The 27,414-nt window shown below is 42.8% G+C and overlaps 1 protein-coding gene across 13 annotated transcripts in view; it reads right to left on the bottom strand.

Moving 5' to 3' along the window:
* Positions 1-27,414, bottom strand: part of wnk3 (WNK lysine deficient protein kinase 3) — a 47,624-nt gene that overhangs the window by 13,225 nt on the left and 6,985 nt on the right. For 12 of the 13 annotated variants that reach the window (XR_014119236.1, XR_014119235.1, XR_014119234.1 and 9 more), the window contains exons 2-10: positions 26,246-27,368; positions 13,330-13,502; positions 12,880-13,100; positions 12,348-12,505; positions 9,736-9,824; positions 9,418-9,637; positions 8,597-8,921; positions 8,256-8,383; positions 182-3,733 (exon numbers count right to left, since the gene is read on the bottom strand). Coding sequence is in view for 10 of the 13 variants with exons in the window: in XM_081704752.1 (XP_081560878.1) it covers positions 182-3,733; positions 8,256-8,383; positions 8,597-8,921; positions 9,418-9,637; positions 9,736-9,824; positions 12,348-12,505; positions 12,880-13,100; positions 13,330-13,502; positions 26,246-26,935 (5,556 nt within the window). In the remaining 3 variants the exon portion in view is untranslated. The remainder of the gene's footprint in view (positions 1-181; positions 3,734-8,255; positions 8,384-8,596; positions 8,922-9,417; positions 9,638-9,735; positions 9,825-12,347; positions 12,506-12,879; positions 13,101-13,329; positions 13,503-26,245; positions 27,369-27,414) is intronic. The other variant, XM_081704750.1, reaches the window with a different exon arrangement.

Raw genomic sequence — 27,414 nt, 5'->3', positions numbered from 1 at the left:
TAGCTATTAATATTTAACACCGATTTAAAAAATACAAAGTAGACTACATGCTTATGAAATTATTAAGAATTAAGAATTAGAGAGGGTTGTTATGATATCTTTTTGCTCTCAAAGACGTACGGGATGTCTTGCGCCGTACAGTCTTAAGTAATGTTACACTGATAGGGGTGTTCCTTTATACCTGTGAAATGCCCAGCAATGCAGTGTCACAGTCTGGCAGCAGGTTCGGTGCAAAAGCAGGGCTATTAGAACCAAGGGGCTGTGAAGCATGGATGGTGGGAGGGGAGTTATGAGCCATATCAGTTTGCCCAGCTTGGCTTAACTGTACCTCAGCTGAGGCAGGGAGCTCTGAAGCTGAAGCAACAGCCTGGAGGCCTGATATTGTGGTGGATGGTTGGAGGAATGTATGACATGGGCTAGACGGTATCTGTGGGGGCTGCAATGCACCCTGGGAGTAAGGTGGCTTCACTAATGTGTCTGGGGTCTCAGTGTGTGTCTGAGTATGCATGTGGGCCTGTGTTTGGACATGAGTCTGTGTGTGCATGTGTGTTTGTGCCTGTGTGCTTGTCTGGGTGTGAGTGTGAGCAGGTATGGCTGGCTGAGACTGATGTTGTGGAGAAGATGGTACACCTGCTACATCCTGACTGTAAAGAGGAGCAGTCTGACTTTGTGTCTGAGGCATCTGGATTGGTGGGACATGTGCGGGAACCACAGGATGCAAGGCGGATGCTAGCTGAGATGGCTGGTGATTTAGATCTAGTGCCACTGCTGTTTGCTGTGGTAGTGAAACTTGCTTTGCAGTTGACAAAACTGGCTGGGCCTGAAGCTGCTGCATCTGATGAATGTGTATGTGCTGCTCATACTGTTGAGGAACTTGAGATGGTACAGGTGGTACAGGCTGCATGACAGTCTGCACTGGCATGGAAACCGGCTGTTGTTGCACCTGTAGGATCGCCGGAGTTTGCGCCTGACTTTGAATTTGAGTCTGACCTGTCTGTTGTAAGCACTGCTGAGTGGTTATCAAGGTAGTAGGTACAGTGGCTGATGTTGCTCCAACGGTACTTCCCACTGACACTGGAGACAGCACAGCTTGGTGATATTGTTGTGGTGGAAACTGTTGCTGTTGGGTCCCCTTCGTTAGGTCCAGATGGACTGGCTGGAGGGTCTGCTGACTCATTTGTGAAGCTTGAGCATACTGAATTGGCAGCAAGGACGAAGGGGCCTGAGGCTGCATTTGGTTAGGTATTTGAGTTGATGGAGGTACTGCTTGGACTTGACAAAGAACAGGAGCTACAGTTTGAGTTGGCAAGACTTGAGTTGTATAACTCTGTCCCTGTAAGAGCATTTGAGTCTGCTTCTGAGTTTGGTCATAAGGTTGTGTCTGTAGTTGTGGCTGTACTGTGGTGTGACTCTGTAATGGAGCATTGGACATTTGCTGGGTTCCTTGAGGAATTTGAAACTGTGTGGGTTGCGTCTGTCCCAGGATTAAAACCATTGATTGTGGTCTAGTGTGACTTTGGGTCTGCACCGGAATTTGACCATGGATTTGTGCCACAGTGTCACCTTGACTTTGTTGTATTTGCCCTTGTGGTTCAGCTGCTGCTGGGGCTGGTATAAGTTGCTGATTGTGTCCTGGGGTTTGTATCTGGTTTGTAATTTTGGAGCTAACCATTTGTGATGCTACTTGACCAACAGCTGGGACTTGTGATTCCACTACAGAAGTTTTCTGTTGCTGCTGTGAGAAAGCAACTTGCTGCTGAGTAAATGCTTGTTGCTGTTGCTCTATTTGGTGATGAGTAAGAGTACTGTGAGGCTGAAGGGGTGTGGCTATAATCTGTTGAGTAATACATTGAGGTATCTGACTGATTTGCTGAACTGTCTCAAGGTGTTGGCTGAGGACTGCTTGTTGGTCCAACTGTTGTTGCTGTTGTAACAACAAGGCCTGCTGGTGCAGCTGCTGTAGTTCCTGCTGTTGCTTGAGTAAAGCCTGCTGCTGTTGCTCAAGAGTGACACCTTTCTGTTTTCCACTGTGATGTTGCCCATGATCTGCTTGTTGGTCCAGTTGTTGCTGCTGTTTTTGCTGTAGCAACAAAGATTGCTGTTGTAGCTGCTGCTGTATCTCAATTTGTTGTTTTTGTAGTAGAGCTTGCTGTTGCAACTGCTGTTCTCTCTGTTGTTGGAGTAACACCTGTTGTGCTTGATCCATCTGTGGCTGAAATGTATGCTGCTCTATTTGTTGTATTTGAGATTGTAAACTTTGCTGCTGTATAGGTTGTTGCTTTTGTTCAAACTGTTGTTGCTGCTGTAGAAAAGCTTGCTGTTGCTCCACTTGTTGCTGTTGTAACAGCACTTGTTGATCTAATTGGTGTTGCTGTTGAAGTAGTGCTTGTTGCTGCTGTAAAACAGCTTGCTTTTGCTGTTGCTCTAGCTGCTGCTGCAATAGAGCTGCTTGTTGCTTCTCTATTTGCTGCTGTTTCAACAGTGCTTGCTGCTCAAATTTTTGTTGAACAAAAGCTTGTTGATCTAGCTGTTGATGTTGAAACAACACTTGCTGGTCTAACTGTGGCTGTTGTTTTTGCTTCAACAAAGCTTGCTGTTGTTCAAACTGTTGTTGCTGCAAAAGAGCTTGTTGCTGTTCTAACTGTTGTTGGTGCCGTAAAACCTGTTGTTGCTCCAAATGCTGTTGCAATAGTGCGTGTTGTTGCCGTTGCTGTTCTGCTTGTTGTAAAATTGCCTGCTGTTGCTCTACTTGCTGCTGATTCTGTATGGTTTGCTGTTGTTGCTTAATCTGCTGTTGTACTACAGCATTTTGCTGTTGTGGAAGAAGCATCTTTTGCTGCTCTATATGTTGATGCTGTTGTAAATAGATTTGCTGTTGATTTTGTTGTTCAATGTGCTGTTGCATAATAAGTGCTGCTTGTTGCTGCTCCCCAAGTTGTAACGGCTGAGAGGCCGATTGTAGCACTGTTGCTTGTTGTAACATGGTCTGTTCTTGTGAATCAGCCTGTCGTGGCACATATACCTGTTGTTGCAATAACAACTGTGGTTTCTGTTGCTGCTGTTCCATTAAAGATTGCTGTAATGGCACCTGCTGCTGGACTTGTTGAATTACAGGTTGCTGCTGCTGGGCCACTCCTGCAGGTTGCTGTGAATATACCTGGTGTGGTGTTTCTGTTTGCTGTGGGTTAGCCAGAGTCTGTGGTTGCTGCTGTGGTATATACGGCTGTGGAGGTACATTTGAATGGAGCTGCTGCTGCTCCTGCAAAACCACTTGTGGTTGCTCAGTCTGGTGGGATTGCATTCCTGATGATGCAGGAGGCTGTTGCAGCAAGGTACTCTGCTGAATTTGGTCCATCTGTTGTAATAAAACCGCCTGTGGTTGTGGTTTCACATTTGCCTGCTGTGATGGTGATGAATGTGGTTGTATAAATGTAGTCTGTAGATCTAATACTATCTGTTGTTGTGTCTGAACTGCAGTTGGTTGAGACACATTTTCTGGCTGTTGCAGAGGTGTAACGTTTGGTTGGTTCTGTGGAGTTTGCAGCATTATTCTCCCTTGTGAGGATCCTGTAGGATCTCCAGCAGACATGGGTGCAGGTAGGACATTAATTGGTGTCTGGGATGAAATGGAGGGTACGTATGACTGGGACTGTATTTGTGAAGCATGGGGAGTCACTGCCTCTCCTGGCTGGAGGAATGGCATTTGTGAATCAGAGGGATATGTGGTGAGAGACTACAGATATGTGTGAACATATTATTGATTGGGGAGGGCATGGAATGAGATGTCAGTGTCAAGAAGAAAGATTGGGGAGAAAACAGAGTAAGACGATGCATTAGTAGGGGTGACATTAATTATCCAAGTATAACAGGACAAAGTGGAATCTAAGGTTTAGTACAGGCTGTTCATACTTTTCATCTTCTGTTTCTTCTTGCTTGGATACTATGTTATGCTTAGACTCAGTAAAATAATGTCAGTAAAATCATGTTAAGTACAATTCACCACTATTCCTAAAGTGAGAGGCTACACTTTCAATTAGCAATTTTAGAAATGTAGTTACCCTTTACTGGTCAGAAAACTTGTAATATCAATGCATGTAATATTAGTTTTCTCACTGTCATGCTGTGTTCTGGCCTATTCTGAACAACTGCCATCTTTATCATTATCTCTACCATACTGGTACTGGAGAAGGCCTCACTATGTAAATAAAGGCTTTAACAAATCGCACGTGTGCTGACAGAATGCTTGTAATGCATTTTATATATAGCCTATATAGCTTATATATCTCAGTTGTGTGCAGTCAGGTGCTTCTAACCTTTCAGAGCGGTATATAACAAAAAAATGGATGGAAGTAATAATAGTCATATTTCCCAAGTAAAGTAAATACTATCAACCTATTCATATAGGCTGCTTTACATATTCTTGGTTACTATCGAATACATCTGAGAGTGGAACTAATCAAAATTGCTTGGTAATATGGCTGCTGGTTGCTGTGCACATGCCTACATGCCCCTTCTGGTAATACTTTAAAAGGGTTTTCTAATGTAAGTCTATTAGCAAATTCTGACCAGTGAAATGTATTACTTTCACTATGGGGCTAGTCTATAGCAGCCTTGCCTCTCTTAGCATTCTGAAGATGGGGTTACACATTATTAGTAAAATGTCGCTGTCTACTGACATGCTTCCTTAGCCAACTAACTTTGAATAGTGACTACAAGTGAGACAGGCATTGTGGTGTAGTCACTGTCTGTGTCACAGTTTCTGTGAACTTGAGCTCCATGTGTTCTGTTTGGTTTGTTTTAGGTTTTGTCCCTATGGCAATGTTTGTATTCTTGTCTCATCTTGTGCGATTTCCCCACCCTTATTCAGGTGTTTCTTGTTTTGGCTTTAGTTCCCTGCAATAGCTTTTACCTGTGACATGTTCGTTCAGCTCACTCAATCTTTCACATATCGAACTGAAAAGCCTTTTTCAAGGCTACCATTCAAGGAAAATCTCACAATGCAGATTCAGCAAGGTTGGATAACTCCATCTATAGATCTTAGCCAGAAATCATCTAATTAAATAATCATTTAATTAAAAAGTGCCAATATAGTCTGCTTTGTCATGTCTAATTAAAACGAGGACTGTAATCTAATCTCGACCCCTGTCAGATGTCAAACTACAGGCCAATCTCAAATCGTCCATTCATTTCCAAGATCCTAGAAAAAGCTGTAGCTCAGCAGCTAAGATCATACTTGAATCAGAACCAGATACATGAAGTCTTTCAGCCAGGGTTTAAGCCTCATCATAATACAGAGACAGCACTGATTAAAGTAGTTAATGACCTAATGTTGGCTTCTGACCGGGGTTATGTTTCTTTGCTTATATTGCTTGATCTGAGTGCAGCATTTGACACTATATATCAACATTTTACTAGATAGAGTTGAAAATGTTGTTGGGATTAGGGGAACAGCCCTTTCCTGGTTTAAATCTTACCCATCTGATTGCAACAAGTTTGTTATCATAAAGAGACTTTTCAGCATACAACAAGCGTAGCTATGGTGTCCCACAAGGATCTGTTCTAGGGCCTCTACTTTTTACTTTATATATGCTACCTCTAGATGACATATGTAAACACTGTGCTAGTTTCCACTGCTACACTGAGGATCCTCAGCTATATGTCTCAGCCAAACCAGAGGACATGTATCATCTTAGTATTATTGATGAATGCATAAAGGACGTCAGACACTGGATGTTGAGAAACTTTCTCTCACTTAATCCTGAGAAAACAGAAGTGCTTATAGTAGGCACACAGAGAGCTAGGACCTCGCTCTCTAATTACTTAATGAACCCCAATGGTCTCCCAATCACACCCTTTTAGTTAAAGATTTTGGAGTGACTATGGATCCCAGTCTCTTGATCTAAGCTCATGTAAATATTTCTAGGACCGCCCTTCTCCACCTCAGGAACATTGCAAAGATTAGGAAAATACTCTTCTCACATGATGCAGAAAAGTAGATCCATGCATTTATCAATTCAAGATTCCACTACTGCAATGCCATACTATCTGGCTCTACCAGTAGCTCAAGTGCCTAAACAAGCTCCAGCTAGTTCAAAATGCAGCAGCTAGAGTTCTTACTAGAACTAGAAAATCTGATCATATTATCCCCATCTTAGCTGTTACATTGCTTCCCAGTAAAATGTTGTATTGATTATAAAATATTTCTAATGACCTGCAAAGCACAGAATGGTCTTGCCCCACAGTACCTTAGCAAACACCCACCACTTCTGCTTAGATACACCACATCTGCTTAGATCATAAGGTGCTTTACTAGTACCAAAAATAAGAAAATCTACAGCAGAAAAGCTCACACACTATGGAATAACCTTCCTGTAAATGTTCGAGACTAAGACACAGTCTCAATATTTAAGGCTAGGCTGAATACTGAGTTTGTACTGTCAGGCATTTTATTAACTACTTCCCATCTTAGGTAATGGTGTAGATTTGGAGGGCCATGGGCATTGAGAGTTCTGGTAAACTGGGATGTTATCATGCTGTCACTTCACCTCTCTTTTGTCACTCAAGTTAGTTGACTGAGAGCGGCAGAGTGCTGATGTTTCAGGGTGCCTGTGTTTCCTTCTGGCTCTATTCTTTTAGCTGTGCTGCCATATCTAGATCTGCCAGAGTTCAGCTTTGAATATTATAGTTCCCTATTTTACACACCCTTGCACCTGGAAATGCCTAATAATCTAGTCTCTCTGTTTCTACCATGGTACACCTACCCCTGATGTCATGTTTCTGAGCTTCAACTGGTCTCAGCTGCCATGGCTCCTCCCACCACCCCCTGATCTCCCCTGCTGTAGCCCACCACACCTCCACCCCAGCCAACTACTTCTCCATTGCCCCTGAAAGAGGTTCTCATGCAAGATGTGTTTTGGACACATGCACACCATATTCTAGAAAACTGAACTAGACAGTGATTACTTATTTCTTTATTTTTTTTCCCTCTCTCACTCACCCTCTCACCACTTATTCTGCGTGTTTATATTGTTGTCATTGTAGTGTTCATTCTCGGCCAGAGGAGGATGCCCCCCCCCCCCCCCCCCCCTTTGAGTCTTGCTTCCTCTCAAGCTTTCTTCCTCATGCTCAAGGGAGTTTTTCTTTGCTACTTTCAGACTTGGCTTGCTTACTGGAGGCTTGGACTCAGACATTTGTAAAGCTGCTTTTTGACAACAGCTGTTTGACTTTAATAATATTCAGTGGTAAAATATCCTAAAGCACCACAAGATGGGGATGCATCTCAATGCAGCCAGCCTTATTAAAATGTTAAAAACAGGATGCTTGTATGGACATGAAAATTAGACTTTACATTTCAGCACTATAGTGGAAAAATCATGTCAGTGGAAACATGTAATAAGAGCATTATGGAAATTCAAAGGCCAGAGCCCTGAATTGTATTAGCATGCATTATACCAAAGCTTAGGTTACTGACTGCAAAACTACTCTGTCCTTGTCTTTTATACACAGAGGGAAATACCATAGCAGTGGCTCCATATATCACATTAGGGGCAAATCCACATTCCAATATTTAAATTAAGATATATAGACTGCTTGCTTGAAATAGGTGTACCTGCACATCTGAACAGTCTGCCTGGACACACACACACACACACACACACACACACACAAACATACACATACACACACACATACACACACATACATACACACACACACACACACACACACATACATACACCACACACACACACACACACACACACACATACACACACACACACATACACACACACACATACACACATACACACACATATATATATATAGTTCTAACACCAGACAAGATCTGTGTTGCCATAGCAACCGGCTGAATGAAAGCCTGTGCCACAGGGAGGCTATGAGCCCTGCCACCTCTTTGGCCAACGGACGTGCTAGACAACCCACCACCCTGGCCAATAGGCACATTTGGAACCCCTCTGCTCTGACCAACAGGAAACATCAGGGCATGAGATGCAGCCCCTGCACTCTGCACTACCTAATAAATAAAGAAAAAAATGCTTATTCACCAGTGTGTGCATTCAGTCAGCAAAAGCTGTTTTATTTCTGCATTCGTCATCTAATTTTAAAACTGTCAGATTTGCAGAGAGTGGTGGTTTCTGAGCACCTGTTTTATGATTATAAAAACATACATATAAAAGACTCAGTAAGACTGTCATGTAGTCAGTGATGGTGGTTCTTCATAAGGCAGTACATACAGAGGTTGCTGTGGGGTAGCTGGCCTGAGGGTGAGCACGAGGCTTCCCTGAATCTCCTGTCTGGAGGTAGGCTTGGCTCTGGCCACTCACAAATGACTCTCCACTGACTGCACAGAGGCTATCCAGCTCTGAAAGTGTGAAAGGAACAAGGATATATACATAACCATCAATATTTACACACCCGCCCAAAATAAGACTCGATATGCACCTGGTGCCAATGGCAAAGACACATTCAGAGTAAGAACCAAGTTCATGTCTGACTGTCTGAATTTGAAAACTATCATGCACAGGTAAACTATGGTGATTTTCCTGATCCATAACCCCAGGCGACTGTGTGGTACCTGTGGGGCCCCGTGCAGCGCTGGCCTGGATCTGCTGCTGGCGAGCATGCTGCTCCACCTCCGGCAGCTCCTCTGCCTCTCCCTGCACCGCAGTAGCTGCTGTAGGAACCGCAGCAGGAGCTGGGCCTGGGGCGGTCGCAACAGCAGACTGGGTGGGCCCAGAGGCAGGCCCACCTGTGAGGGAGGGCAAGGCAGAGGAGTCCCGCCGCTCAGCCAGGCCTTGCTGCTGCCGTCGCCTCTCGCGGGACTTCTTAATCTGAGCCACCCTGTCTCGGGACTTCCCCACCACCTTCGCGTCACTCTCGTGGAAAAATCCTGACTTCACCTAGAGAGCACACAAATAAAGAGTAACAGGGAAAGAACAGAGAGAGACTGAGTAAAATGCGGTTAAAGAAGAGAGATATAAAGAGAGGAGTAGAAAGATTAAAGCAAGACTGACACACTGCACACAACTTCAGATCAGGCTGAAATAATACAGATCACTGTAGGGAGAGTAGGTATGACAACCTTCCACTGCAGTGGAGTAGACTGTGCTGTGCTTTCCGCTATTTTCTACCTACTTACTACTCACAGCCATTATTAAATGGCTGAAAATGTATCATCGTCAAATAAATCAGGTCAATATCTTGCAGTGAATGTTCGGCATACAGTGGGAGAGTAACCACGTAAGAATGTAAGGATGTAATTCAGGACAGTTTACAGGTTGAGCATAAACCAGTTGCAACAAATCCCAATCCTGCCAGGTGACCTCGTATGGAGCCACCGTCTTCTGTATCTCTGGCTTTCTCTCCTCCTTTCCTGGACTCCCTCCCTCTGCTCACCATCTCTAGTGCCACCTCCTCGGCGCTGTCGTTCTCCAGGTCGTAGCTGAACTCGATGGCCTCGTTGTCCTTGTGCTTGCCTTTCAGCTTCTTGGGCTCCTCCACCCAGATGCGCAGGGCCAGACAGTCCTGACTGCCCGAGTCCTCCTCAGCCAGTTCCACCCGCACGCCCGTGTCCTCGCCGAAGAAGGCGTGGTTCAGCAGGTCTTTGATGGAGAGCCTGAGGGGAAAGGTGGACATGGCGAATTAAAAGGCCACTCTGGGACTCCGATGTGGGTTAGGCCCGCCAGCCACTGGCGGGCCGGGGGCAGCACTTACCGCTCTCCTCGGTTCTGCCGTATGCAGCCCTCAATGATCTCCTTGATTTCCGGGTCGATGACTTTGTCAAAACTGGCTGGCTTGATCCCCTGCAGCAGAGAGACATAGAGACATGTTCTTTCCAAAGTTCATCAGTAACATTACACAAACACTCTTACAGTCCAACTATGCTATTAAATACAGCGTAATACGTGAAGTAACGGTGGGCATCAACACAGTGCTACTGTGTACAGTAGATTTGCTCTGTGCTTCCTCTGTACGTATCAGTATTGCTTTACAATATTATGGCGTTATTTTCCTGTTAATAGTCAAGACCACATCTTTAAAATGCGAGAGCACAAATCACGTAGCACTCATGGATTTCCTTTGCTCACATGCAAAATGTACATGTACTCACTCAGATTCACTTTGCTCTGCTACAAAACTGCTTGCACACACATATATAGCCTCCTCTTGCAAAATGTGCTCTTCTGTGCACTTAAAATTATTCAGCATGCTCGTGAATCATCTATATCTATATCTATCTATCTATCTATATATCTATCTGTCTATATATATATATATATATATATATATATATATATATATATATATATATACACACACACACACACACACACACACACAATTTATTTATTTATTTTACTACAAAACACTTTACACATCCTCTAGAGAGGATATACTTAAATATGCTTTATTTATATAGAAAGCTGGTATTCCAAACACAGCTAACCTAGATCCCCAGATTTGTCTGCCTTATCGGAACAAGCCAGCCTTATCGACACAGACCTCTCCCTAACATAACCCATTCAATAACCCATCCAATTAGTTTATGCTACGTCCTGCAGATGACATATGGAATACATTTATTTACAGTCATGTCACATATCTATGGCAAAACATATATGTCTATATGGTTACATTATATCCTGTGATAACTATATAAAGTAAGTGAATGTCTGGATGATATACAAACAATACGATAAATGTAGTTAGCAATATAATGTGTTCTGTCTTTGTAACCTGTATGGGTAATAATTATACTCTTTTAATCCTACAATGCTTGCTTAGACAGCAAGTTTAGGAGGGGTCGTTCAGTAAACTGCACTATGTTGTCAGCAATTCTGCATCTGGTCTTGCCCTTGACTATATCAGCGTCATTGGCCCCTTACAGGTGGAGACTTTTGAAAATAGCCTCGAAATGATCAGTGAAATCACAACACAGTTGTGAAGTAAACAATTAAAACACATATTTACTGTAAAGACTGTAACATATTGTTACTTCTGCATTAACTGATACTTCTGAGAGGCCAGTCAGGCTTATATACTATAAATCACTCACTTACAAATCACCCCTCCATCTATTAAAGAATTATGCTTGAAATATAAGCTTTCAAATTTTACAATTAAGTGAACATAAAATAAGACCAGCACTACCATATGTTATTGTCAAGTCAGATGTCACTACAATAATTCTTTCCAAAATATAAATAATCTGGCCATTTCTTGCTGCTGTGTCTGTCTGCTCGTATGTGACAACTTATTACAGTAAATTGTTGCTTCATCGAGTGAGCCATCCTGTTAAAGTATACATTTTAAACTAACCAAGAACTATGAACAACCCATATGGGGGCTTGCATTAGTCATGTCCTTACATCTGATTAGGGCTGCAGTTAAGATTACATTAGTCAAAAATGCATTTTTGACATTTAAATCACAAATTATCAGAGACATGGAGGTTTTTGCATAAATTTTGTGTCCTTACACAAGATATCACCAAAATATCCTGTTTTTTGCAATGATTGTATTTTATCATGTACTGTCTATCCAAACACATCACTATAGCCATTGCCATGCTGATGAAACAATTTTTACAATACAGGCTATAGTTCATAGCTGACAGAAAATAGGCAACTTTAGCACCACTTCCAGGTCAAAAGTGTGATGTCAACATAATAACATAACAAAAAAAAAAGTTTATATATTTATATAAAAATAAAGTAATTAATCACATTACCTGGGGCTACGGTGAAGCAAGCCACACATTGTAAATGTGCTCATAATGCCTTTCCCAACCAATGAGAACGAAGAGGAGCAACAGGAACAATGTCATTGGTCAAAATCTTCTTTCTGACTGGCTGACGACTTTTGGCAGTTGTAGAGGTGAACACCCGAGCGCAAGAGCATTAAAAGATTCACGAGCACACAGGATGAATTTGAGTGCACAGAAGAGCAAGTTCATGCGAGAGCAGGATATATCTGTGTGCACAAGCAATCTTTTAGCAGAACAAAGTGAATCTGAGCGAGAGCAGTGTAAATCTGAGTGAGCGCATGTACATTTTGCCTGTGAGCAAAAGAAATCCATGAGTGCTACATGAATCCCACTCGCATTTAAAAAAACAAACAAACAAACAAAAAAAACTCTCGACTATTGGCAGGAAAATAGCTCCATACAATATGCATGTGCACAGTATCAATGTGTTTACAGTATATTATACTGTAAGTACTGGTATACTTGTATACTGTTACAGTGGATGTGTAATGCACAATGCTACCAGATCTTCTGCTGTTCTTACTGACTGTCTCTATTGTTTGGTGCTTATAAGCCTTACACTGGTGACTTTGCGGTAGATCTGCGCTGCGTTCTGGCACTCAGAATAAGGGTACTCGGATGTGGCCATCTCCAGCATACACATGCCAAAGGCATAGACATCTACAGACTCGTCATAGTGCTCCTCATACATCTCTGGAGCCATGAACTCTGGAGTACCTGCACACAGCATGGCACAGCAATGACTCAAAAGTGGCAACAGACAGAATGTACAGTTATCTGTAAAAAAAACAGTCTAATAATATTCTTATTGTTTTACTTTTTTTTTCTTAACATTTTGCTTTAAGATGAACAACAAAAGATTCTGATGGATATGAAGAGGCACAGAGACAAGATGCCAGTACAGACTTCCACTGGTCCATGAGCCTTGCGGACACGGCACATTACCACTAATGATTGGGTGCTAATGTGACAGAGCTAGCCTCCAACCTGCAGTGGACTTTTGGGGTAGCATGATCACCACATAAACAACAACAACAACAGAAACAACACGTGTGATGCATTTGAGCTAGCCAACCAAGACACAGACGCACCAATGACACTCTTGGCGAAGGATGTCCTCATGAGCGTGGCCAAGCCCAGGTCCCCGATCTTAACCGAGCCTGTGGGACCCGTGATAAAGATGTTGTCGCACTTGAGGTCGCGGTGCACGATGGGCGGCGTGCGCGTGTGCAGGAAGTGCAGGCCCTTCAGGATCTGCCGGCACCAGCTACGGAGAACCTTGGGCTTCATCACCTTGAAGCGCTTTAGGTAGCTGTAAGGTACACAGGCATTAGAACAGTCACAACACGGCCTATGCCTATGTATGGCTGATCTGTAAAAAAAAAAAGCACTATACGTATACACATACAGCTGAGTGGCTGAGGCACTGTCTTGAATTTATTATAGTCCCCAGAGTATAAATAACCTGCAGCACTGAAATCATTCAAAAAAAAAAAAAAACCAAAAAAACCCATCAAACGAAGGCAAGGTGGAGTGCTGACGTTTTAAGCGTCCCCGAGGTCATGAGCTCGGTGACCAGGACGATGCACTTCTTCCCTCGGAGTGCAGACTCCCAGGAGTCGTAGAAGCGCACGATGTTGGGGTGCTGCAGCCCCTTCAGCATCTCTGCTTCCTCACGGAAACGCTGCTGCTCTGCCTTCGTTAGCTTCCGGTCCTGCAACAGCCCACACATGCACAATGCTCATAATCAGAGGAGATGGGTGGAACCCCCTCCAAAAACCAAAACAACAACAGCAGCAGCAAAAAACAGCACACCAGACAGCGATGACTATGAGGTTAAGAGACAGGATACTACAGTACACCCACAGTATACTAGCAGAAGCTCTGCAGTAACACTTTGGCCCAGGGTCTTGCTACGCATGATATCATTCATCGTCTTGGGCTTTCTGTTCCACCAAATCAATCACACTAATGATTTATAAATACAACTGAGTTCTCTTGTGAGTTAATGTAAGAATTATTTAAAGAATGACTGCAGAACACAATCGAACGACTAAAAGCTCATGCATTATTAAGAACTCATGGTGCAGGTTCAAGGCAGGGCTGCCGGCCGGAAGTGTTTTAAAATGTGTAAAAATATGCCTACAGAGAGAATTTCCTTTATCTTTATGCCTCTTTATTTTTATAACCCTCCCAAACACACTTAGTTGCCTACCTACCTGCCAGTGGCCACCTGCTAAGCCTCGCCAGCTTTGACTACACTGTGCATATTTTTTTTCCAGGTGAAGCTGTGCTGGGTGCTGGATGTTAAGTATTCAGGGGACAGCAAAGTTCTGCATCTGATCACAACACCAGCATAAAACCTGGTACAACCTCAGCTGGTACCTGAGCGGAGATATGGAATCCCATCTCTGTGATCAGTACCGCTACAGGCCAGCAGATGGCATCAGCAAAGATCAATTGTGCGACCAAGAAGGCAACACCCAGTGGCTGCCCGTGAAAGTGCATTTCTGCTCCAGAGCGGCAGATGCTCCACAGATCCCCTCTCTGGCGCTGAGAGCCATGCATGTCAACACTAGGCACCGCTGGTAGCCAGTTCACACAGGGGCATGCGTCTCTCAGTCACTCATCGTTTCTAAGCTGGCGATGCAAAGAGCAGCTTTCATAGCATTCACATCAAGCTTACCTTGTGTACTGAGGGGTCGAGTTAGGGTTACTTCATAACACACAAATTAGAGTGGACTGTGTTATACACTCACCAGCCACTTTTTGACTTATCTTGTTACAATAATGCTATATGTCGGTAAAGTGGCGTTTCTAAGAAAGTGACTGATGATTGTTAAAAGGTATGTATCAAACCTCTCTAATCAGAAAGCCTGATCTAGGATCAGCACTGAAACCTCTGGCAACCTTCTGATTAGAATTACACAAATGAACGGAGTTTAGCTCATTTGATGATTCATTCATGATTCATTACAATGATGATGATAAAAATTCCTCCTCAGGGTCTCAGCAGAGGATTTAAAGTTCACGTTCTCTTTCTTGCCAGCATCACACTTACTTTCTGATAGTAGAGTCATACCTTCTGCAGCCAGGAACTCCACCAGAGCATCAGAAAAAAAGAAGGTGCTAAAAAAAAAAGCATCAACAAACCTCATAATTCTGGGAACATGTCACCCTCAGTTATGTCACCAATAACCATGGCTAAATCTTTTAAAGGTGTGATCACAGATTCTGAGCAAAACTTAAACGCGAAAATTGCCAAGCAGCAGAGGCAATGACAATCTGTTTTGTGCTTCAGGGCCATTTGGCAAATTTAGCCACTATGCTCAGAATACAAATAATACATTGTGGTCCCTTGACCCTGTTATCCTCTAGTGACTGCATGCATTGGTTTAGCATGACCTGCATAGGTCAAAGCGATAAAGAGTTCAAGAGACCATGAACACCTGCTAAAACAGCACTACCAAAAAGAGATGTGAAGGGAGTCAGGATGTCATGTTTTATAACAACATGAACACAGACATGCCTATATGTGCAAAACTTGGAAGAAAGATGGACTTTATGTCTGTATGACATTTTGCAGTGAATAATTTGGCTGTCTGATAAAATGTTTCCCTCTCAGTAAACTCCTTTTCTACATCTCTCTACGTACATTAATAATATCTCTCTCATTTGTCTCACGGATTTGCCGCATGTCCTTTTGTGGAAATTTCAGTTGGAGCCTTTTGAAGTTCCTCCCTCCTCCACTGCTAACCCTCCTTCCTTCTCTCCACCCCACTGTGCCATATCCTCCCTTCAAATACACTGCTCAAAAAGACCAAATACACTGCTCAAACAGACCATTCAAATACACTGCTCAAACAGACTATTCAAATACACTGCTCAAATACTGTTTTTACAGCATCTCAGATTCTGTTTCAGCATCCACTACTCTGTGGGGGGTTTTTTGGGGGGGGGGGGTCAGTGGATTTAGGGTACTGCTTTTGCACCCTCCTCTTTCAAACTGCACCCCATGTTTCTTCACAGGTCGATATGTGCCTCCTGGAGCCTGGCTCACAAGTGCTGACCTCTGCATTTGTTGTTGAAGTGCTTATGCCTGTGAGTGTCTGCACACTACACTGCAATGCTGTCTGCCTGAGTAGCCTGTCTGCATGTGGTTCCCTCCGTGTACCTTGCACCATGTGAGGCAGTGCCTTGGTGAGTGTGAGTGTGAGTGTGTGTGTGTGATGTGCATCAGCATTTGTGTGCCTGTTTATATATATGCCACCATCTTGTCTGCACCTTGTCTTCTCTCTAAATGTAGTCTCCGGTGCCACTGTCTTCTAGAACATGGTGTCCAGCTGCCCTGGTCAAGTTGAGGGCACCAGCACTAATAATGATTAACATTATAGTAACAGTGTCTTAATTAGTCAGTATTAGTCATGTTGTGCCAGAGGAATTCACAGAAGTACACCCAAAAATGCAAACAAACACAAATGCACAGACACACATGCACAGAACAGGCCCAAGAGACAAGCACACATGCAATTCATCCAAGCCACCATAACACACTCCCATTAATAGAAAGCATATCTTAGAATGTAAACAAAACATTCTAATTCTCTGGAGAACGCTTCCAAGGAGGAATGGCTGTATATATAGGAGCACAGCCAGGATGAACAGAAGGAGACACAAGAGAAGGAGAAATAAAGGGCTAACCAGGATAGAGAGGAAGTGGGAAAAGCATGAGAATGACAGGATGACAGAGGGTGAAAAGGGGGAGGGAAAGAGGGAATAGTGTGGATCCAGGAGGCCCGTTGTACTTGTCCCATAGGTGTCCAGGAGAAAGCCCTTAGTGAGGGAAGATTACAGATAGTCAGTTAAACGATCGCTAGGGCCAGATATTGCCTGCAACAACCGACCTGCATTTGCAGCGCAAGTGAACAGGTTCTTTTTGTTTAAAAAAAACATGCCTTCTGTAGGAAAGAGAATGCTCAGTGTGACATATATGGCTGCTGGAAAGCTTAATTTAAAATTCGCAGAGAGGCTCAAGCTACCATAAAAGCTGTGTTTACACTGAGGGCTGCAAGATGACTGGTGCTACACAGACTACAGAAGCTCAGGCTTCTGCAAACAGCCCGCAGAGTCTACCTGACACCGGACAGTGAGCACTCAGTCTGCACAGAGCCTAGCCAGCCCAAGGCCGGCTCGCCGGTCAGACGGCCAAACAACAAGCCGGTCTTATCACATGCCTCCTCTTCTCAGTCGAAGTATGAGTTTCCTGCTTCTTCTTTCTCCTCCCACTGTAAACATGCAGGCCTAATGGAATGCCTGGCTCCCCGGGGATGTGCAAGTTAATTGTGCCCGCTTAAAATCCTTTTGCTGTATGTGTCTTCAGGGACCTTCTGCATGGAGGAGGAGTGAGTGTAGAGCTCATGTTAGAACATCATGCACCGTACAGTAGCAATGTGGAGGGAACACAATATCCACCAGCTCGAGTCATGGGCAATTCTATACTCTGCATGCAAAGAGAAAGTGTGTACAGTACGCATGTGTGTGTGTATTTTGGAAGCGATTTAGCAGTTGGGGACCGTGAATCAGATGTTTGCCCAGATTAGATTACTGTAATCTATGACATATCCACTTTCTGCCTCTACATTTTATCCAAGAGATTGGCTGTATTTGTTTCCTTTCACCAGATAACCTGTAGCATTCATTGCTCATGTCATTTACAGCTCAATCCAGAATTCAGTTCCCAGGATCTCAGTTTAAACACCAAGATAGCCAGGATATACAGGAATGTGGACCCTTCTATTCTACTCTATTCTATTTGAATTCTACTTTGAATCAAATTCTAGATGTGAAAAACGGAACACTGTGAAAAGCAGTGGTATAAAAAAGGTATATTTAGTTATCAATAAAGAAAACAAACTAAGACTGCATCTGAAAACCAATTCTTTAAAAAATTGCTTGATAAATTTGCCATTGATTGGGGTAACGAGCCAAGACTGAACTGGGAATTCAGTGAAACTCAATATTCTTGATAGTTTTGAATACTGTTCTACTTTACCTACAAATTGGACTTCAGCTCCCAGAAGGCAGAGTCTAGTGATTCATCTGGAGCTGGCTCCTGACCCAGAGCCCCCTTATAACTCAAAAAGCAGCAGGTCAGCATGACTGGGACTCACTGCACTGCCAGCAAGCCAAGAGAGCTAGCACACGCAGTGTCCAACGTAATGTTTCGTCCCTGTGGTCTCCTGGGACAGTAGAGTTTTACCAGTTCCCTTTAGAGCAAATAAATAAATAAATAAATAAATAGCCCTAACAAAAAGCTTTTCCATAAAACTGTTAATTTATTTATCATATATACATGGCACAAGTTGAGGTTTATTTGTTCCTATGAGCAATGCATTGCAGTAGTTGTCAAGAAAAAAAAAGTATGGATCAAATTCTTAGCATCTTGTAGATGGAGACAGGGTCTCATTCATGCTAATCCCTGAAAAGATATAATGCTGTTTTAGTAATATGAAATCTGTATGTGGTTTAAAAGTAAAATCTAAAATAATCTAAAAAAAAAAAGTCTAAACATGACACTCCAACTCACTCATGACATTCTTGGTACTTACAAGTACCTGGGTGTGCTAACACCAGTGCAGTGTCAAGAAAGGGCAGAGCCGTCTGTACTTTCTGAGGAGACTAAGCTCCTTTGGAGAATGCACTGAACTCCTTTAGACCTTCCCCAGTTTGTTGTTGCTAGTGCTATATTCTATTCCGTTGTGTCCTGGCACAACAGCGTCAACAAGAGTAAAACAAACAAACTGAACAAGAAGGCGTGCTCTGTTGTAGGAGTCAAAGTGGTCAATCTGGAGGTTGGGGCAGAGGAACAGGCTCTTAATAAGCTGCTGGCTATTATGGACAATGCATCACACTCTCTGTACACCAGAGTGGACAAACAGAGAAGCACGTTCAGCAGAAGACTAATACAGCAGTACTGTGTGAGCGCTGTATGAGAGCTTTCTCCCCACTGCAATAAGACTCTATAATGAGTCTCCGCACTGCAGGGACCCTCCTGATTTCCTGCTGTCTGAACTGTGCCAAGCTACATCATTTATACTATAATGATGCACTAATTTTCACTGTTACTTTATCTGACCTGTTACTAAATTCACTTTATTTCTACTCTAGTCTGACCAATTTTGTCAGTAATAAATAGGAAGTGAAACCGACAGTAAAATATTATTAACAATAGGAGTCTATTTATTCCATTAGTGCACTAATCACTTTTCAGCTCATGATTATATAATGTACTGTATGTACATAGTCATTTATCTGTATAGACATTTATCACTTGTGTTATAATGTTTTATCATGTAACAGGTTTTACCACTTAATGTTTCTTAGTGCAATACATTCTTTGTGCAATACTGATGTTTGCAGTCCTTGGAACACCTTCCAAGGCTGCTCTTGCATAAGTCATGTACATAATTTATATATCTATACAGACCCTTCTAACTCTTATAATATCCAGGTGTATTTATTTATTTTGTACTTCTGTAACTCACTTCTATAATCCTGCCCTATTTATTCTGATTTAATGTGTCTTCGCTTGTGCAGTTTGTACAGTATTGTGATGCTGAAATTTCCTTGGGGATCAATAAATTCTCTTCTTATGCAGTTGCAATAAAAATGTCCGATTTTCCTTGACATGCAGGAAAATTAAACAAAGGAAAAACCTTAGATATATGCCTTAACTGAACAGAGTTAAATGTCAGAGATTGTCACTTCTATCTGTTACTAAGATGTGTCAAATATCACATTTTGAGCATTATGACCTGCACAAGTTCACCTTTTGATTTCTGAGGTGGATTTAAATGTTATAAACACTGACATTCTTGGTTTTGAAAAAAAACATTTCACTTGAATTGCACACTTGAATTATCACTCACTATTACAGATTATTATTGCTAAACTAAGTTCAATTATTTTCATCTCAGTGAGAGAATGAAGCCTGATGTTCAGTGTTTACCATTCGGCCAACAAGGTCGGATATTAGCTTAGTGTTGCAGGCTAACCTGGCGAGGCTAAATTACTACCCTAGATAGCCATGTTGTTAAGTGCTATTTAATAAATGCAGAGGAATGTAGTTATACTACCATTCGTCTTCTAAAAACTTGGAAATCCAACATTTTTGAGAAACCAGTTTCAGCCTGTTCGCATCACCGGAGAACTGACTCATGACTGTCATTGAAGGAAACATGGTCTCTGGCTTGCATGGGCCAATCTCTGGCCAATACTTGCCCAACATATGTTTTACTGACCCAAGGCCATTAGGTCATTACTTATGTTGAACCCTGACGCATGTCCAGTCCACGGAGCACATTAATGCTGAACCACCTTCTCTCTGCTCTTTGTAAGATGCAGTTACACTGTGTATCAATGTGCTCTCAGAGTAACCTTAAAGCAATTACAACGGAGGCGAGAGCAGTTGGCATCAGGGCTGAAAGTGTTTCAGAGTGTTCAAAATGCATTTTAGATAGTGTCGAAGAGGCATACGGCATGAAGAAAGGCAGTGTTAATTGGCTGTTGTCTTTTTCGCTTGGTGGGCATTTCTGTGTTGATCTTTTTTGAGGATAGTAGTTACCATTCATCAAACTACAGTAGAAACTGGACTTAAACAAAGACTTAACAAGACTAAAAAAAAAAAAACCACCACCAACAAAACACACACACACACACACACACACACACACACACACACACACACACACACACACCACTTTATTTAAACAAAATTATTAGTGTAGATTGTTTTTAATTATCTGTTGCCAATTTACCTTTTCTATTCTGCAGTGCCCTATCAGGAGACCATTTCTGATGATTGGACTCACATTCCAATCCATTAAAGTCATGTTAACTAGCTAATGCATTATAGGATAAGCCCAACATTTGTCTGGTAATAGTGTAATAGTATTTGAGAGTGGTTTCAGTCACAATACCACAGAAAACTGACTCCATCTTGTAATCAGTCACAATACCACAGAAAACAGACTCCATCTTATAATGCAGTTAGTTGAATTTTTACTCTAGACTTGGTAGAAAACAGAACAGAATGATTATGATAAATAGTTTAGACCCCTGTCTGTTCATGCATCTGTAGAAAGTTCAAAGTAAAAGATGGTTTGACAAAATCTATGCAGTTATGAGAAATTGCCATGTGATGTAATCAAGGAATGTTTGTGTCGTTACATGTGTGTTTAATGATAATTTATTTCTTAGCTTTCAAAGTAAAACATTTCATATAATATCTTCAATATCTTTGTAAGCCATGTTACAAAACACACTCAGCAGCGTAATGTATTGTGGAAATATGAATTCTGATCCATGGTGTTGAAGTGAACTAAAGTGTAGGATGAGCACTCAGTGAAGGCGCCCTGCTCTGCTTTCTCCGCTGAAGTGTGTGTGAACCTAGGGGTGAAGCAGGCTTGTGTTTGTGGCTGAGCTGGGCCAGACAGATCTGGTCTGGGCTGCATGCATTCAGCCTGCTGTTGGGTTTCTGCCTGGCTTGTTCTGTCTATGCAGGCCTTTTGCTCCATCCTGACATGCATCCACTGTAATTAACTCCCTGGATCACTGTGTATACTCACTCACATTGCAAAGACCAGAGCAAATTCACACAGCTGGCTACACCAAGGGGAATCTGGTTACAGCTACAAACGTTAACATGACTGAAATATAGGGAGCTGTGTAGAACGTAGTAGAGGGGGGAGTAGGAGCAGAGAGTGTGGCCACATTACGAACTTGGAGTTCCCATTTTTTCAAGCTGCATTAGTAGAGCTATTTCCAAGGTCTGAAGGCCTTTCTGTGTACTTGAACGTAGGTTTGTCTGAGGGACACTTTTATGAATTCTACGAATTTTACAAAATATGTGGTAGCATCGGATACAAACACAATAATCCAGCACATCCTGATTCACACACGACAGTGTTAGGGCATTCCATTTAGAAAGTGCCTGAAATGTGCTATGTATTCCACTAAAAATATCCCTGCAATCTTCATATACCTGCCATCTAAATAAAACATATATATAAAATGTAATATTTCTCAGGGTGTATACTGCAAAATATAGCACCAGAACAAAAGCACCTAGACCTAAGATACCTTATACACTTAAATGTTTTCCACAGAAAAATGTGTGCATCCGGCTTATTTAAGAGACACAGCAATCATGCAGAGACTCTGTGCAAACAACTTACTTAACACTGCAATCTTTTTTTTTCTGTCCTGTGCTGAAACAAACATTCTTTAAGAAATGTAGTTGCATCAGTTGGTCATAATTAGTTTGTCCTTTTGGTGGAGATGACCTTTATTTTTACTTTTTAAACTTTTGCCTTGAAGCACTTTGCTTGCACAGCTGATGAAGGACCTCTGGCTGACATGTCCTGTTTCTCTGGAAATCTAGTGTACTTCACAACAATTTTTGACTGACCACCTCCCTCTCTTACTCTAGTTATCTATCTATACACACACACACACACACACACACACACACACACACACACACACTTCAATAAAGTACTAACAGAACACTATTCTGTTCGTTCCATGACAATACCAATAACAATGGTGTGAGACGTACTTAAAGCAACAAGGAAATGTTTGACTACATAGCCGTCATTTGAGACAGTACTACAGCCCACGCCCACATAGTGTACTACATAATATGTTCTCAGAATACAGAGGAGTATTACAAGCGTGTTGTAATGATCATACAGTTCACAGTAAACTCTTCATTGTTTTGTCATTTCTAAATAGTGCTTTTGTTTAGGCTCATTAACAAGGATTTCATAAGCCATGAAACATCAACCAATAGCTTTAGACAGCCTACAGGCATTTCGGTGTATTTTTGTCAATGGTGTGTGTGTGTGTTTGATAGAGAGAAAAATGGAGAGACCATGCTGTTCATGTGTGGAAAGGTAGAATTACCCCGACTGTCCCTCCTGGGAGTGAGGTCATGTTAATCCTCTATTTGGCTCATCATTCACACGCATTCTCACTCTTCCACCTTTCTCATGGCAGGTTCACAGGAGCTCATTAGAGCAGTGTGTAATGCAACAGCAACTATGCCCTTCTTTGCTTCACGGTTTCTCCCTCAATTTATACTACATGTCTCCTTCCTTTTTCTGAACTGGCAAGGGGCACAGGGGAATATTTGTGGAGCAGTCAGTCTCTGACATTATTTCCTTATGCATTTGATTTGTCTGCGAGTGATCTTTGTGTCTGTGTATTCATGGTGGGCACAGTGCCAGGGCAGCAGACCTCTTAACTTTAGCTTCCGCTTCTTCTTTTGAAGGTCTGTGTCTCACATGAGGTTGAAGGCCCATCCCTGGTGTTGTGAATAACGTGGACGCCAATGAAAATTCAGTCTTGATGATGAAATGATGAAAACTACTCATGACAGGATTCCAGGGTAAGCCATGTATTCAAGGTATGTTTATGTAGCAACTGCTTTGTGTGTGGTTTTCCTTCTTGACAGCTGTAGTGGTTAGAGATGGCTAGTAGTGGTTAGAGATCTGATTCTATAACAAATCTAACAGAATTGAATTTCTTCTAGATTAAGAACATAAATCGAAGCAGGTCAGGTGATAACAAATGGAAATGATTATGTTACTAATGTAATATCACAAGAGGTTAACTGTTACAATATAATTATAACTTCTTTTCTAAAGAAACTAACTTAACATGCCTTCACACTGTAAGTGATATTTCTGGTTTTGGTTGGTTTTTGTGTGACAATAGAATTGAAAAAAATCAATTTAAAAAAATTAAAATAAAGAAAGAAATAATATATTTTTCATCATGACTGACTGACAAATTAAATTCTTATGAGATTACCTTTGCCCTATATGAATGTTAATTGATGTGTCAATATTAATTTCCTCAAAACATATCTTTTATGAAAATAAGTCCATTAAAACAATAAAAACCAAGACCTGTCTTTTGTCACAGTGGTAAACGTTTTTTTTGTTGTTGTTGTTTGTTTTGGGTTGGTGGAGCCAGGACTAATCGCTCTTGATTGGTTAAAAATCAGAAATTGTACCAGCGGAACTAGATCACTGTTGGCATTTGTTTTAGTTACCTTTGCTCATTCTGCGATTAGCAACAGTTTTGAAAATTCCCCATCAGCAGGAAAGAGTTTATTTTCACCTTTTCTGTTAAGACACAGCTTTGTGCCAATTATGGCTACAAGCATCTCCTTGAAATATGTTACAAACTGATACGGCATGACAACGCTAATATCGACCCCTATCAAAATATCACATCAATACTCTTCACCAATATGCGGTCTGCAGACATGAAAACATTCAAGAAGGAGCCTTGATGGTGTTGTTTACTGAAGCACAAAGTCAGAAAAAACATAGCATTACAGAATACTTTTCTGAGAAGGCGTTTTGTCAAAGTGGGAGCATTTCTTTCGATGTCTGCATGTGTAGACAATATACGTAACATGTATATTGCCACTGAAGGTCACTGGGGATGAGGGGGGTGAGCCAGTTTTATTTGAATTAACTTTTATATACAAGAAATGATTTAACTAATTAATCTAAAAACCGTCTGAAGTGTTTAGAAATTGTCCAATAAATCATCAGAGAGGTTAAATGTGAAGGAACGAGGTGAACTTCCTCTTTAAGTAAAGTGCTGAAGCAGCTCATTTTAAAGCTTAATCATTTTTAAAACAAAAAACCCATTACATTGGCATCGGTATAATACAACGCTCTGGCTTTCAGTATTTGTACCTGGAGCCAGTGGCTCTAAGAATGAGCTCATGGAGGCTAGCTGGTGGCTGCTAGCGTTAATCTGGAGCAGCAGGCTGACGGAGGAAATGAGAAGGGCAGGCTGTGCCCACAGCCCTCAGCCACAGAGCTTCTGCCAGAGCCAGCGCGTGCCATTAGCTCCGAGCCAAGCATATGACCGTCTAGCCCTTGAAAGCAAAGCTTCCTAACTAGCTCAGAAAGGAACTAGGATAACAGTGGAAAAAACCTCTGCCATTACATAATGAAAAAGGGTCCTTACAAAGTAGTTAACGAGGAGCACAATCGCTCACTGCCAGCCAAGGCATGTGTATACAATGTATAGGACTGCTTTTGCCTGTTCTCCCAGGCAACTCTTTAGACCACTTCTGTCTCTCCCCAAGCAGCAGAGCACTGAGCATGCTCGGCCTCTGGTTCTAACCATTACTCTGTCTCATTAGCCCAATCCCAGGGGGCAAAAAGCCACCAGGGCAAAATTCCTGTTCATCCCACAACTGTATTAAACGCATTAAATCAACATCCCATTTGTTCTATGTATAACCTCCCTTGTGTTAACTCAATAAGGCCAAAGTGTCCCGTGTAGACTTCAATAATAGGAAATAAATGCCTTAATCATTATCATACAAATGGGGAATATGATTCATACACGGTAACGCTAAAAAACAAGCATCAGTATGTCAGCATTCATAGTACCAAAATTCTTGTAGGACCAAAATTTCTCTTTGAGAGAACATGCTGTGTTCATTAGCCAGTCTGAGCTTATGAATTGCACTCAGTTCAGCCCTTGTAAGCTGATTTGAAAATCTTTACAACTAGCTGCTTTTAGCCTCTGCATACAGCCCTGATTGACGAACATTTTACTGGGGCTATTGTGGTGTCAGGGCATTCAGGGTGTCCTTCATGGTCATGAGAGGATTAAAAACACACGTGGCCTCAGAGCACTGTGAGCCCCGCTGGGCCCAGTAACTACTGTGATGCAGTTCGGTGGAATCAATCCTCCACATGATGCTCGTGCATCTAGTCGTGACCGCACATGCACTGACATCAACTATGCCCCCCCCCCCCCCAATCGATTATGCGGTTGCATGCGCTCCTCGAAAATGCAACGCACTGTGGGCCACAAAGGAACAGAAACAACCCCACATCAAAAACAAGAGCTCTACTGTGGGCCACATGGCCACTGTAGTTCACTGCACGGTGAGCAGGCTCGTCTCTGCTCTCCCACGGATCATTTCGGCGCATGAACTGTAGAGCTATTCAGCTCGACTTCTGAAACCCCTTTCTATCGCCTTCTTGAGGCACTCCACTGTGAAAAGCTTTGAACTGAAAACAAAGACACAAGAGGCTAAGATTTCTCAAACAGGCCACAAAATCTGAAGATACTGTGCCCCGATTCATGCCGGGTGGACAAGAGCTTTTAGGCATAAATACATGATACTAACTAAATAAATATATAATGCTCAAGGTTGCATGATCATCCTTTTGTGGGTGAACCATATAAAAGCACTTTCAAAATCCATTTGAACTATAATTAATGATGACAGAGTCATGTTAAAAAAAAATAAAAATCCTGTCACTGTAATATTCTACCATTAATGACAGCAGCAGAAAGGCAACTCAAATTTGTGTGTGCTTATTAATCAGACCATCCTAAAGCACCACTCACCTGCAGTTCACACCAGGCCACTTCCACCCACGTCTCTGTATCCAGGCCTTTGTAAACAGTTTTGAAGGCCCCCCTGCCGAGCTCAATATCGAACTTGAGAAAGCGGCCACTGGGTGATGTGGCCACAGCCTTCATCTCTGCCTCCTCCTCCTGCTCGCGCTCACGCTCCTTCCCCCTCAGCACGGGAACCATAGGGGCGTCCTTCTCGGTGTCCTGGGTGCCCGTGTGTGTGTCATCCTCGCGCAGGCCTGCAGAAGTGGCGTTGGGCAGCTGCTGGGCACCACCACTGAACACCGAGTCCGAGCCATGGAGTTCGAGGTGAGGCGCACTATGAGAGGTGTCGTGGACCTCCCCGAAGTGGTCGTCCTCCTCGCAGATCTCCATGCTCTTGCGGAAAAAGCGCTTGTTCTCGCGCCTCGGCTGAGGCCCACCAGAGCCAGGGAAAGGCGGGCTGAGGGCAGGCCGCGGCCCGGCAGGGCTGTCCGCTTCCTCGCCGATCTCCCCTGCTCCTGTACCGCCCTCTCGGCCCGCTCGCCTCTCGTGAGGCTGGTCAGATGAGAGGTCAGAGAGCGCGCTGTGCATCCCGTTGGGCATCGCCCGGCTCTCCTGCTGCCTCTCCTTCCTCTCCCCGTCAGCGTTCTCTCCAGATGACTCCTCCGTGGCAGTGGGCTCTCCAGGGTCCGTCGCCATAGCAAACGTCCTTTCCCACTCTCCCGCCAGCCCCTCCCGCGCTCTGGCTCTGCCTCTGACCCCGTCTCTCTCACGCGGTGGGTAACCCTCTTAACGCTTACAAGGATCTGTCCAAGACTCCTTCCAGATCCACCACTGGTCCTGTGGGACAAACGAAACCCCCTGGATGTCTTTGTCCTGACGCTCTTCTCGCTCTGGGTTTGTCTGACTCACAGAGAAATGGGAGGACACTCGCTTATATGTTCTGCTAATTTAAGTTGGCTCTCAGTCCATACACTCCTCTCCATCTCCGGTCTGCAGCTCCTTCTGGAGAAAGGCAATATGGTGTCTGAAAATCCAAAAGCTACAGCTGAAACTTAAATAACTATAACTGAAGGTCTTGCACAGCAAGAAAGTCTTGTCTCAAAGACCAAGGCGCATCTTCAGGTAAATCCTACAACAGAAAAAAGAGATACTTTAATAGGAGTCACGTCTTGTGT

This window comes from Electrophorus electricus, chromosome 21 (assembly GCF_041902795.1).
Source record: "Electrophorus electricus isolate QZ-2024a chromosome 21, ASM4190279v1, whole genome shotgun sequence".
Taxonomy (NCBI): Eukaryota; Metazoa; Chordata; class Actinopteri; order Gymnotiformes; family Gymnotidae; genus Electrophorus; species Electrophorus electricus.
The sequence above is the reverse complement of the archived record's forward strand: the minus strand, read 5'-3'. Positions and strand labels throughout refer to the sequence as shown.